We start from the raw sequence: 10,741 nt of genomic DNA, 5'->3' as shown, positions 1-10,741 counted from the left end.
TGCTGTATATATACATACACTTTAACTTATTTATAGTTATTTATTATATTATAATTTATGATTTTGTGTTTCAAACTTTATCATACCCGAGATGTTATAAAGAAGAACGCACAGTATAAAAAAATCATATGTAAATAGTTGGTTTGGGCTGCTCGTCCTTAAGAATTATTAGCAAAATAATGGTACCGCTTTCAGCACCTAAAATCGGAAACAATCATACCGCCAGGGAGGTTAATCAAACATGGTCTACTGGTCACATGTGTTGAATTCCTCTGAGATCCATGCCTCATTCATTTTTATATGTAAATGTGAGGTAATCAACACTGTCATGTGCTAGGCGAGTGCGCTTATCGGTCACGATCCCCCTGCTGCGCTGAGCGTCCTTTCGGACAGAACACTGGACGGGGGGCAAGCCAAAAGTTCCATTGCAAATTGTGCAAGCTCTGGCCAGAGGTCAAGCCTGCCCACCCAGTAGTCCAGGGGTTCATCATCACTCCTCAGAGCGTCCGCATGGGCCGTTAACCCAATGTAGTCAGACACTTGTCGGTCTAGGCTTTCCCTGATGCTGGATCCAGAGTACAGCTGTTGATGGGTCGGCTGAAAGAATGATCTCATATCAGAAGTGACCAACACATCTTCAAAACTCCCTCTTCTTGCAGGCGCTGTTGGATTGGTACCTGCAACTGTTTCTCTGTGAGTGGAAATTCCTCTGCCAGCGCACGCAAAAGCAGAATGCAACATTTCTCAAAGCAAGGGCTGGAAGTGCTGCATTCTGACCGCCCTCTGTGATGGTGGTAACATTTCCGCCATTTTTTGTTTGTACCGGGGGTCTAAGTACTTTGCCATCCAGTACTGGTCCTTGCCCTTTATGCTTTTTATACGGGGGTCCCCCTTAAAACACTGGAGCATGAAGGCCCCCCATTTGTACTAAACTGGAAACGGTGTAGTGGCCTTGCTCCTTCTCATCATCCAGGATAATGTTGTCCTCGTTCTCCTCCCCCTATCCACGGACAACACCAGAGATCCCAGAAAGGTTTAAAGCATGCTCTTATTGCTCCTCCTCATCCACCCAGGCAGCATCCTCCTCTGACTCCTCTTCAGACACCTGTTGTTGACTTGTCTCAGATGGAGTAGCAACCCCTGGGAATTCATAAAACATTGCGACTTCCTCATCTTCCTGCTCCTCGACGGCTTGATCAATGACATTACGCAATGTACGCTCCAGAAAGAAGGCATAAGGTACAGTGTCACTGATGGCACCCTGGCCGCGACTGACCAGTTTGGTGATCTCATCAAATGGCCGCAGAAGTCTGCATGTGTCGCGCATGAGCAGCCACTGGCACGGTGAAAAAAAACCCAAGCTCCCCAGAACCTGTCCTGCCACAGAGTTCGTACAGGTGGTCGTTAACTGCACATTTCTGCTGGAGCAGCCTATCAAGGCTGAGTTCCATCGTGTCGGGCAGTCACAAATAAGACGCCTGACGGGCAGGTTGTTTCTGCACGACCAAGTTCAGGTTGTGTGCCATGCATGGCACGTGTGTAATTTTGCCCTGTTTCAGTGCACTCAGGAGATTGGCAGCGTTGTCGCACACCACTTTACCAACTGTCAAATTGAGCAGTGTCAGCCACTGATCTGCCTGTGAACGCAAAGCTGAAAGGAGTGCAGGACCAGTGTGGCTCTTGGCTTCCAGGCACAACAGACGCAGCACAGCATGGCAACGTCTCACCTGGCATGTGGAATAGGTTCTGGGGATCTTGGGCGGCGCAGCGGAAAAAACGGTAGCAGAGGAAAAGGAGGAGTCAGCCGAGGAGGAGAGGGTGGATGGAGTAGGAGGAGAAGAAGAGGCAGGCCTGCATGCAATCCGTGGCGGTAAAACCAAATCTACACGGGTGCCATGGGTTACATGCTTGACAGCCGTCAGAAGGTTCACCCAGTGGGCAGTAAAAGTTAGATACCTTACCTGCACGTGTTTGCTAGACCACATATCTGTGTGCCAGAGATACATTCACTTGCCACTGAACATAGCCATATAGCTCTGGAATGTCCTTCTGCGAGAAATATTTCCTTCCTGGGACCTTCCATTGTGGTGTTCCAATGGCCACAAATTTCCGAAAGGCCTCCGAGTCCACCAGTTTATATGGCAGTAGTTGGCAGGCTATCAGTTCCGTCAAGCCAGCAGTCAACCGTTTGGCAAGAGGGTTATCTGGCGTCATCATTTTTTTCCGCTCCAACATTTTGGCCACAGCAGCCTGCCTTGTTCCAGAACAACGTGATGACAGCATGATGGAAGGTGGAGTGGAGGACAATTGGGAGGAGAGAGGAGAAGAGGCTAGACGGTGAGAGCCTGGAGTGTGGCTTTGTGGGTTCTGACGGTGTTGCTCCCACTGGGCTTGGTGATGGGAGTTCAGGTGCCTTCTTAAGGCGGTTGTCCCTAAGTGAGTGTTGGGCTTACCGCGACTTATGCGTTGACTGCAAAGGCTGCAGATGGCAACACTGTTGTCAGCAATGGACACATTAAAAAAAGCCCACACTGCGGAGCCATGTGTCGGCGTCCTGGCAGTGCCAGATGTGACTGCACATGGTTGATGGATCGCTCCTGATACATTTGCAGTCTGCTTTGTACCTCTTGTGCAATGCAAGTTCTGCCTGATTCTCCTCCCTATCTGCCGGTCCATCTCTCCCTCTGAACTCCCCTCCTCTTCCTATCTTGTGGGCACCCACGTGACGTCCATAGACACGTCATCATCCATGTCACCTTCCCCACAACTAACATTTGAGATCTCGGAGTAGGCAGCAACAGCGGGGACTAACCTCCTTGGCCTGATCTGGGTACTGTCGTCAGACTGCTGAGTGGCAGCTGTTGCTACCTCCTCTTCCTGATCCGATGCCAAGAATGGCTGCGCATCGGAAAATGTCTTGTGATGGATCGGAAAATAATTCCAGTGACTCAAGCAGAGGGTATGTGGTGGTGGGGTTGGTGGTGGTGTCTTTGGGGGTGCACAGAGCAGAGAGTGAAGAGGATGCGTCCTTTGACGTAATCAAACGCACCTTCTGAAATTTCACACTTTGGCTCCGGCCTACTGATCCTGCCCTACCTCTACCACCCCTGTGTAAGTGTCTGCCTCTAGCTATGCCTGTCATGTTTTTAAATTACCCTGTGACAAAAGTCTCTAGCGAATCGAAGTATATCTGGAAAAAGGTATATAACACCCCGCTTCAATCTGTAGTATTGGGGGGCCACAGTTCTATCACACCAGTTCTCCAAATAATTAATTGGCCAGTAACTGTTGTCACTGTGTGTAGCACAGTTAACACAGCAAAAGAGGCCACATTTTTGAAGGACTAAAATACACTCTTAGAAAAGTATACTGTTAAATAACACCCTACTTCAATATGTGGTATTGGGGGGCCACAGTTTTATCACACCAGTTCTACAAATAATTAGCCAGTAACTGTTGTCACTGTGTGTAGCACGGTTAACACAGCAAAAGAGGCCAAATTTTTGCAGGACCAAAATACACTCTTAGAAAAGTATACTGTTAAATAACACCCCACTTCAATATGTGGTATTGGGGGGCCACTGGTTTATCACACCAGTTGTTCAAAAAATTGGGCAGTGAGTTTGGCACTGTGTGTATCAGACTTAATGCAGCAAAAGAGGCAATATTGTTGCAGGACACAAATACACTTATGAAAGTATACTCAGATAACACCCCACTTCAATATGTGGTATTGCGGGGGGGCCACTGATTTATCACACCAGTTGTTCAAAAATTTGACCAGTGAGTTTGGCACTGTGTGTATCAGACTTAATGCAGCAAAAGAGGCAAAATTGTTGCTGGACAGAAATGCACTCAGGAAAGTATACACAGATAACACCCCACTTCAATATGTGGTATTGGGGGGCCACTGGTCTATCACACCAGTTGTTCAAAAAATTGGCCAGTGAGTTTGGCACTGTGTGTATCAGAGTTAACGTAGCAAAAGAGGCAATATTGTTGCAGGACACAAATACACTTAGGAAAGTATACTCAGATAACACCCTGCTTCAATCTGTGGTATTGGGGGGGGGGGGGGCACAGGTTTATTACACCAGTTCTACAAGTAATTGGCCAGTAACTGTTGTCACTGTGTGTAGCACAGTTAACACAGCAAAAGAGGCCAAATTTTTGCAGGACTAAAATACACTCTTAGAAAAGTATACTGTTAAATAACACCCCACTTCAATATGTGGTATTGGGGGCCACTGGTTTATCACACCAGTTGTTAAAAAATTGGCCAGTGAGTTTGGCACTGTGTGTAGCAGAGTTAACAAAGCAAAAGAGGCAATATTGTTGCAGGACACAAATACACTTGTAAAAGTATACTCAGATAACACCCCACTTCAATATGTGGTATTGGGGGGCCACTGGACTATCACACCAGTTATAATACATTAAAAGTGCTTTTGTCACTGTTTGTAGTATTGCTGCAGCAACGCTCAGTCACCATACCAGTCACAATGCTGCACAGTGCACAATACAAATCCACTATAATATGCTTTCTATATTACAAAGTATATTATACCGTGGATTACACCCCTATATAGTGCACTGCACACCTATACCAAATAAATAGCAGCCCTTGAAATGACTTTTGTGGATATTAACAGAGTGATTTGTGTCACTGCCGATTTCTGTCTGTCCCTGGAGCACAGACTGGATACCTGTCTCTAAACTGAACAGAAACTGTACACCTATACCAAATAAATTGCAGCCCTTTAAATGACTTTTGTGGACATTAACAGAGCGATTTGTGTCACTGCCGATTTCTATTTGTCCCTGGAGCACAGACTGGATACCTGTCCCTAAACTGAAAAGAGACTGTAGTAGACCTATACCAAATACTATACCAGCCCTGAAAAGGACTTTTGTGGATCTTAACAGAGCTATTTGTGTCTGGCAATCTGTCCCTGATGCATACAGCACACCTATCCCTACGATGACAAAATGCAGAATGTGAAATGGCCGCCTGCTCTGGTCTGTTTATAAGGTAGGGGGCATGTCCATGTGCTGAAATGTTTCAATTGGCTGTCCCGTTCCACCTGACGGCTGTGTCATGGGTCAAAGTTCTGCCCAATGTAAACTAACATGGCCGCCGCAAACAACGCCATGTGTTCGCAAAATTGGCGGGTAGCGAACAAGCAAAATTCACCGCGAACCGACCGCAGGGCGAACCACAAGGCCATCCCTAGTACCAGTATCTATCACCTTGGGCAGCCAAGGCAGTTGTAATTTGGGGCTTCTATGGCTGACATGAAGTCCTAACTAGCCTGTGTGAGGGAAGCCTAAGGCTAGGAGCAATGAAGGCTAGAAACCAGCTAGCAATTAGCCCACTTACATTTTGTTACAGAATTACAATTTGAATGACAATAATTTATGAAACATAGTTGTTTCATGCCTATAATTAACTGTGACCAACTTGTACTTATCTGACAGCATATATCCCTCAGTTTGACACTGACCAGCTGAGGTAGTACTGCTTTTTTAGGTATAAATAAATAGATTTTTTTCTATATATATATATATATATATATATATATATATATATATATATATATATATATATATACAGTATATACTGTATATATACACCCATATTGTATATAGAGGGCCTTATCTCATCTAATTTGGGAGGCCAGCTGTTGGCAAGGTAAACTAAACGTAATGTATTATTTAATCCCACATTATGGACCTTTATCTAAAATGTAGCAAATATGTTTTTTTTTTCAATTCTAATTAAAATGTAATTATGTCCTTGTTTTAGGAAGAGACCAAAGACAATGCCAAGAGAATACGTCCAGAAGCGGCATCTTGTCAAAACCAGGTATAGTCTCACAGATATTTATCCCAGTAGATATGTTTAAGAGCTCTTCTATTTTATTGTCTTTTATAAAAGAAAACTTTAGTAAACAAGGTATGCTTCATTTTTCAACCGTATACAAGGAAAACCAAGCAGGAATTTTTCATATTATAAATTAGGCTTCCTGTGATAGGATGACCACATATTTTCCAAATAAAAGACACTTACTGTAAATGACCCTAATTGTATATATTTTCTATCATGCAGCCATGTATTCACTACGGTATACAGCCCGTCTTTAGCACCAATTACATTAAAAACATAAAATAGAGTAAAAGCTTTTTTTCATGTAGCACCCTCCTAGATAGGTGCTAGGTAAAAGCTTAGTTTTTGGCTCTGCCTGCTCATCAGGAGAGTCTGATTGTTAGTTCTGCCTGTTACATGTGTCCAGGGTGTGATTCATTTGGTCTGAGGGAGTGTCCCCACTGTATCCAATAGGGGAGCCTGTTGGACAGTAGAGGAAACCCAGCTAATGACACACTGGCTTTTGTGGCAGTCCCAGTGGGAGGACACGACTGCAGTGCTTACTGGGATTGATCATAAAAGCCATGGCCACATGTGACATGGTGTCTTTGGGGCGGGAAGCCAGGTACCAGGAGGAGGGTGACGGCTGTCTCTCCTCCTGTCAGCAAGGAAAGTGGTTACAGGCATTCGGCCTAGTGAGCCAGAGTGTGGTGCTGAGCCAGGAGGTCCAGGATACTGACAGTGGAGTTGAAGGCAGAGTGACCGGAGAAAAAACAGTGTATGTGAGTACCGGGAGCTTGCCAGGGGTCTGCCCAGGAAGAGGACCACTCCAGGGGGGTCAGTGGAAAGAAGCTAGCACACACGGCAAGTGAGAAAGTGGGTGCCAAGTTAGACCCTGAAGGGTAACCTAAAGAATAGTTCACGTTTCAAATCTTCACTTCAGTGGCAAGGTGAAGCAGTGGTCTTGCCGCACTCAACACAGTTAGAAGTCCTCAAGATTTGTGCATAGTTGTCAAGTGGGAGTATCCCACTCATCCCATCCCAATTCTAAATAAAAACACAAAAAACCAAATCCCCTAGACTGTACATTGACTGAGCCAAGTACAAAGCGATAAGATTTTACAAACTGTTGCTATGGGTAAGCAAGGGGAATCCACTTTCAGCAGCTCCCAAGGGGGCAGTGCTACATTCATATAGCTGCTAGGCATGTTAACCACTTCAATACAGGACACTTTCTCCTCTTTCCTGCCCAGACCAATTTTCAGCTTTCAGGGCTTTCACACTTTGAATGACAATTACTCATTCATGCAACACTGTACCCAAAGAAAATGTATATCATTGTTTTCATACAAATAGAGATTTCTTTTGGTGGTATTTAATCACCACTGGGTTTTTCATTTTTGCGATATAAGTGAAAAAGTGTGAACATTTTATAAAAAGAAAAACACATTTTGCAAATAAGTAATTTTTGTTAATAAATTTGGGCCAAAATTTATACTGCTACATATCTTTGGTAAAAAATAACCCAAATTAGAGGGTTTTACTTCATCTGTGTGAAAGTTATAGAGACTACAAGCTATGGTGCAAATCGTTGAAAATTGATCTCACCTGATGTATTGAGGCCTTGAAATGTCAGAACAGTACAAATGCCCCCATATGACCCCTTTTTTGGAAAGTAGACAGTCCAAGGTATCTAGTAAGAGGCATGGTAAGTTTTTTGAAAATGTATTTTTTTTCCCCACAATTCCTGGGAAAATGAAGAAATTTGTTTTTTGGGGGGTTTTTTTTCTCAAAATTGTCATAATAACAAGTTATTTCTCAAACCCAGTATGTGCATACTTGCAAATACACCCCAAAATACATTCTGCTACTCCTCCTGAGTATAGCGATACCACATGTGTGAGACCTTTAAACAGCCTGGCCACATAGAGAGGCTCAACATGCAGGAAACACCCTCAGGCGTTCTAGGAGCATAAATTACACATACTGTATCATTTCCTGATGACCTATCACACTTGGAGCCCCAGGACAATGGAAACCCACATAAAATGACCCCATTTTGGAAAGCAAACATCCAACATATATCCTAGGAGGCATAATAAATCTTTTGAACATGTCATTTGTTTCCACAAGTTTTTGGAAAATGTGGAAAGAAAATAACATATTTTTTTTACACAAAGGTTGTCAATTTGTAAGATTTTTCTAACACATAGCATGTACATAGCAAAAATTACACCCCAAAATACATTCAGCTACTTTCATTCATACCACATGTGTGAGACTTTTACACAGCCTGGCCACATACAGATGCCCAACATCTAGGTAGCACTTTCAGGCATTCTAGGAGCATACAGTAAATTACATATTTTATTTAATTACTACCTATCACACTTTTGAAGGCCCTGGAGCACCAGGACAATGGAAATTCCCACAAAATGACCCTATTTTTGAAAGAAAACACCCCAATGTATATTCTATGAGGCATGGGCTGCAGATGGGTACTTAGGTACTCTGATGGGCTGGGGACAGGTACTTTGGTACTCTAATGGGCTCCAGATAGGTACTTGGGTGCTCTGATTGGCTGGAAATTGGTACTTGGGTACTCTGATGGGCTCCAGACAGGTACTTGGGTACTCTGATGGGCTAGAGACAGGTACTCGGGTACTCTGATGAGCTACAGATAGGTACTCGGGGACTCTAATGGGCTGGAGACAGATACCCGGGTACTCTAATGGTCTGCAGATAGGTCCTTGGGTACTCTGGACTAGAGACAGGTACTCGGGTACTCTGGGCTGGAGAAAGGTACTCGGGTACTCTGATGGGCTTGAGACAGGTACTCAGGTACTCTGATGGGCTTCAGATAGGTACTCAGGTACTCTGGGCAGGAGACAGGTACTTGGGTACTCTGATGGGGTGGAGACAGGTACTCGGATACTCTGATGGTGCTGGAGACAGGTACTCGGGTATTCTGATGGGCTGAAGATAGGTACTTGGGTACTCTGATGAGCTGGAGACAGGTACTTGGGTACTCTGATGGGATAGTGACAGGTACTCTGAGGGGCTGGTGACAGGTACTCTGATGGGCTGGTGACAGGTACTCTTTATTACTGGGCAATCTGTGTGTTTTTTACTGTACACTGTGATCGGTAACTGCCTGTTATCACAATCTCCTCCTCACACAGGATCAGTGTGTGAGGAGGAGAAACTGGTAACAGGCAGTTACTGGACTTGTTGACATTTGTGACCGGCTGTGTTGGACACAGCTGGTCATGTGGTAAAGAGCCATTTTCATTGGTACTTTACCCTGATCAGGGATGGGATGTGTCCTGAGCGACACACCTCATCCGCGATCGCCGTGCTGTGTGCCCCTGGGGGTGTGCAAGAACGAGCAGACGTCATACGACACCCGCCCGGAGGGAAGGAATTTTCCTGCTGCCTTCATTTTACAATGCGCCAGTAGGGAAGGGGTTAAAGACAATCCAGGTAAGGATATTTTTACATATTTACATTGGTTCACATGACATTATGATTATGAGGCATGATATCAAAAAGTGAATAAAAATATTATAAATACTTTATAATACACATTTATGTTTGTTTCACAGGTTTAAGGTTCTATGGAAGCCTACTTGCTGGAAAACTTCTAGTCTTGATATTTGTACTTGCTATCTATGGTGTCTACTTACTGGTGATTCAACAAAGGTATAATCAGCAATTACAGCATTTAGGATTAACTCAATTTGCAAAATAACACAACATTTTAGTATCACATCATATATATTTTCTTACTTTTTTTTCACTCCACAGTGGAACATCCAATCTCAACTGTTTTATATATGAAACAGTCTACAAATCCAACCAGCAAAATTGCCAGATTACTCTAGAAAATGCTAATTAATGAAATTGGGTAAATGAGGCATAGTGTATGTCCCATAGTGTGTCCCATTCTTTAACTCTGTGGGTATCAGGGATTTTCTATGTGTCTAATAGATGGCGGAGGGTGTTGTATGCACAGGCCCATGTCCTCCAGCACCCGAAGGACAGTGGATTGGGCTTGTTCATTGGAACATGAATTGAAATGCACAAAGAACAATGACAAACATACAGTAATTGTTGAGTACAGCAATGCAATGTGCAGCAACCCACTGAATAGCACCGTTTTCTTAAATGTGGGTTACTGGTAAATTTAGCTGTGCTAGGTGGTAACTAACCTGGCTAATTTATAGTCTTTGTCATCATTTGGGCTTTCTCCTAAGCTTGGTTTAACCGCGGGACTGCCCGCCGCAGTTATACGTCGCTACTTTGACGTTAAATACCAGGGATATGGCAGCAGATAGTATTTTTTTTACTGGTCCTCTTTCTCATAAAAGTGGTCCCAGTGGCGGATTCACCATGGGATCACTTTTATGGGCAGTGGTAGAGAGGTAAGAGGTGCCCCCCTCCCACCGTTTCCCGGTCTTTTTCACTGCCGTAAGTTGTGGGGAAAACAATCTCGTCCTCTCCTCTTCTAGGCAGCAAGTCGAGTGAGGGCAAGCTATCCACTCGACTCTATGGCCTTGGAGGACCAGAGTGATGTCATACGTCGCTTCCTCCCAACAGCCTTAAAAGGCCCATTTTTTTCATGATGAAAAAAAAATAACTTTTTTTTTTTTGCTTTTTAGTGTAGATGTGAGATCTGAGGTCTTTTTGACCCCAGATCTCCCATTAACTACTTGCCATCCGCGCTATAGCCGAAGTACGGCTACAGAGCGGACTTGAATTTCCGGGAGGCCGTCTTTAAACGGCCTCCCAGAGACAGTCTCTCCGCGCGCTCCCGCGAGCGCGCATCGGGGAAAATCTTTGGACACAGCCAATCACAGATCGTGGTAAATGGCC

The 10,741-nt window shown here is 44.3% G+C and overlaps 1 protein-coding gene across 1 annotated transcript in view; it reads left to right on the top strand.

Annotated features, from left to right (window-relative positions):
• The window catches only part of LOC309545401 (Fc receptor-like protein 5), a gene marked incomplete at its 3' end in the record, with an annotated part of 62,969 nt that extends 53,205 nt beyond the window's left edge, over nt 1-9,764 (top strand). Inside the window, exons 7-9 of the mRNA XM_082244583.1 lie at nt 5,807-5,956; nt 9,472-9,568; nt 9,674-9,764. Coding sequence (XP_082100709.1) covers nt 5,807-5,956; nt 9,472-9,568; nt 9,674-9,764 — 338 coding nt within the window. The remainder of the gene's footprint in view (nt 1-5,806; nt 5,957-9,471; nt 9,569-9,673) is intronic.
• Nucleotides 9,765-10,741: the final 977 nt, after the last annotated feature.

The sequence above is a fragment of the Pelophylax lessonae genome (genome assembly GCF_965119305.1).
Source record: "Pelophylax lessonae genome assembly, chromosome: 1".
NCBI classification, from domain to species: domain Eukaryota; kingdom Metazoa; phylum Chordata; class Amphibia; order Anura; family Ranidae; genus Pelophylax; species Pelophylax lessonae.
Note: the sequence above shows the minus strand (reverse complement) of the source record. Positions and strands in the feature narration are given on the sequence as shown.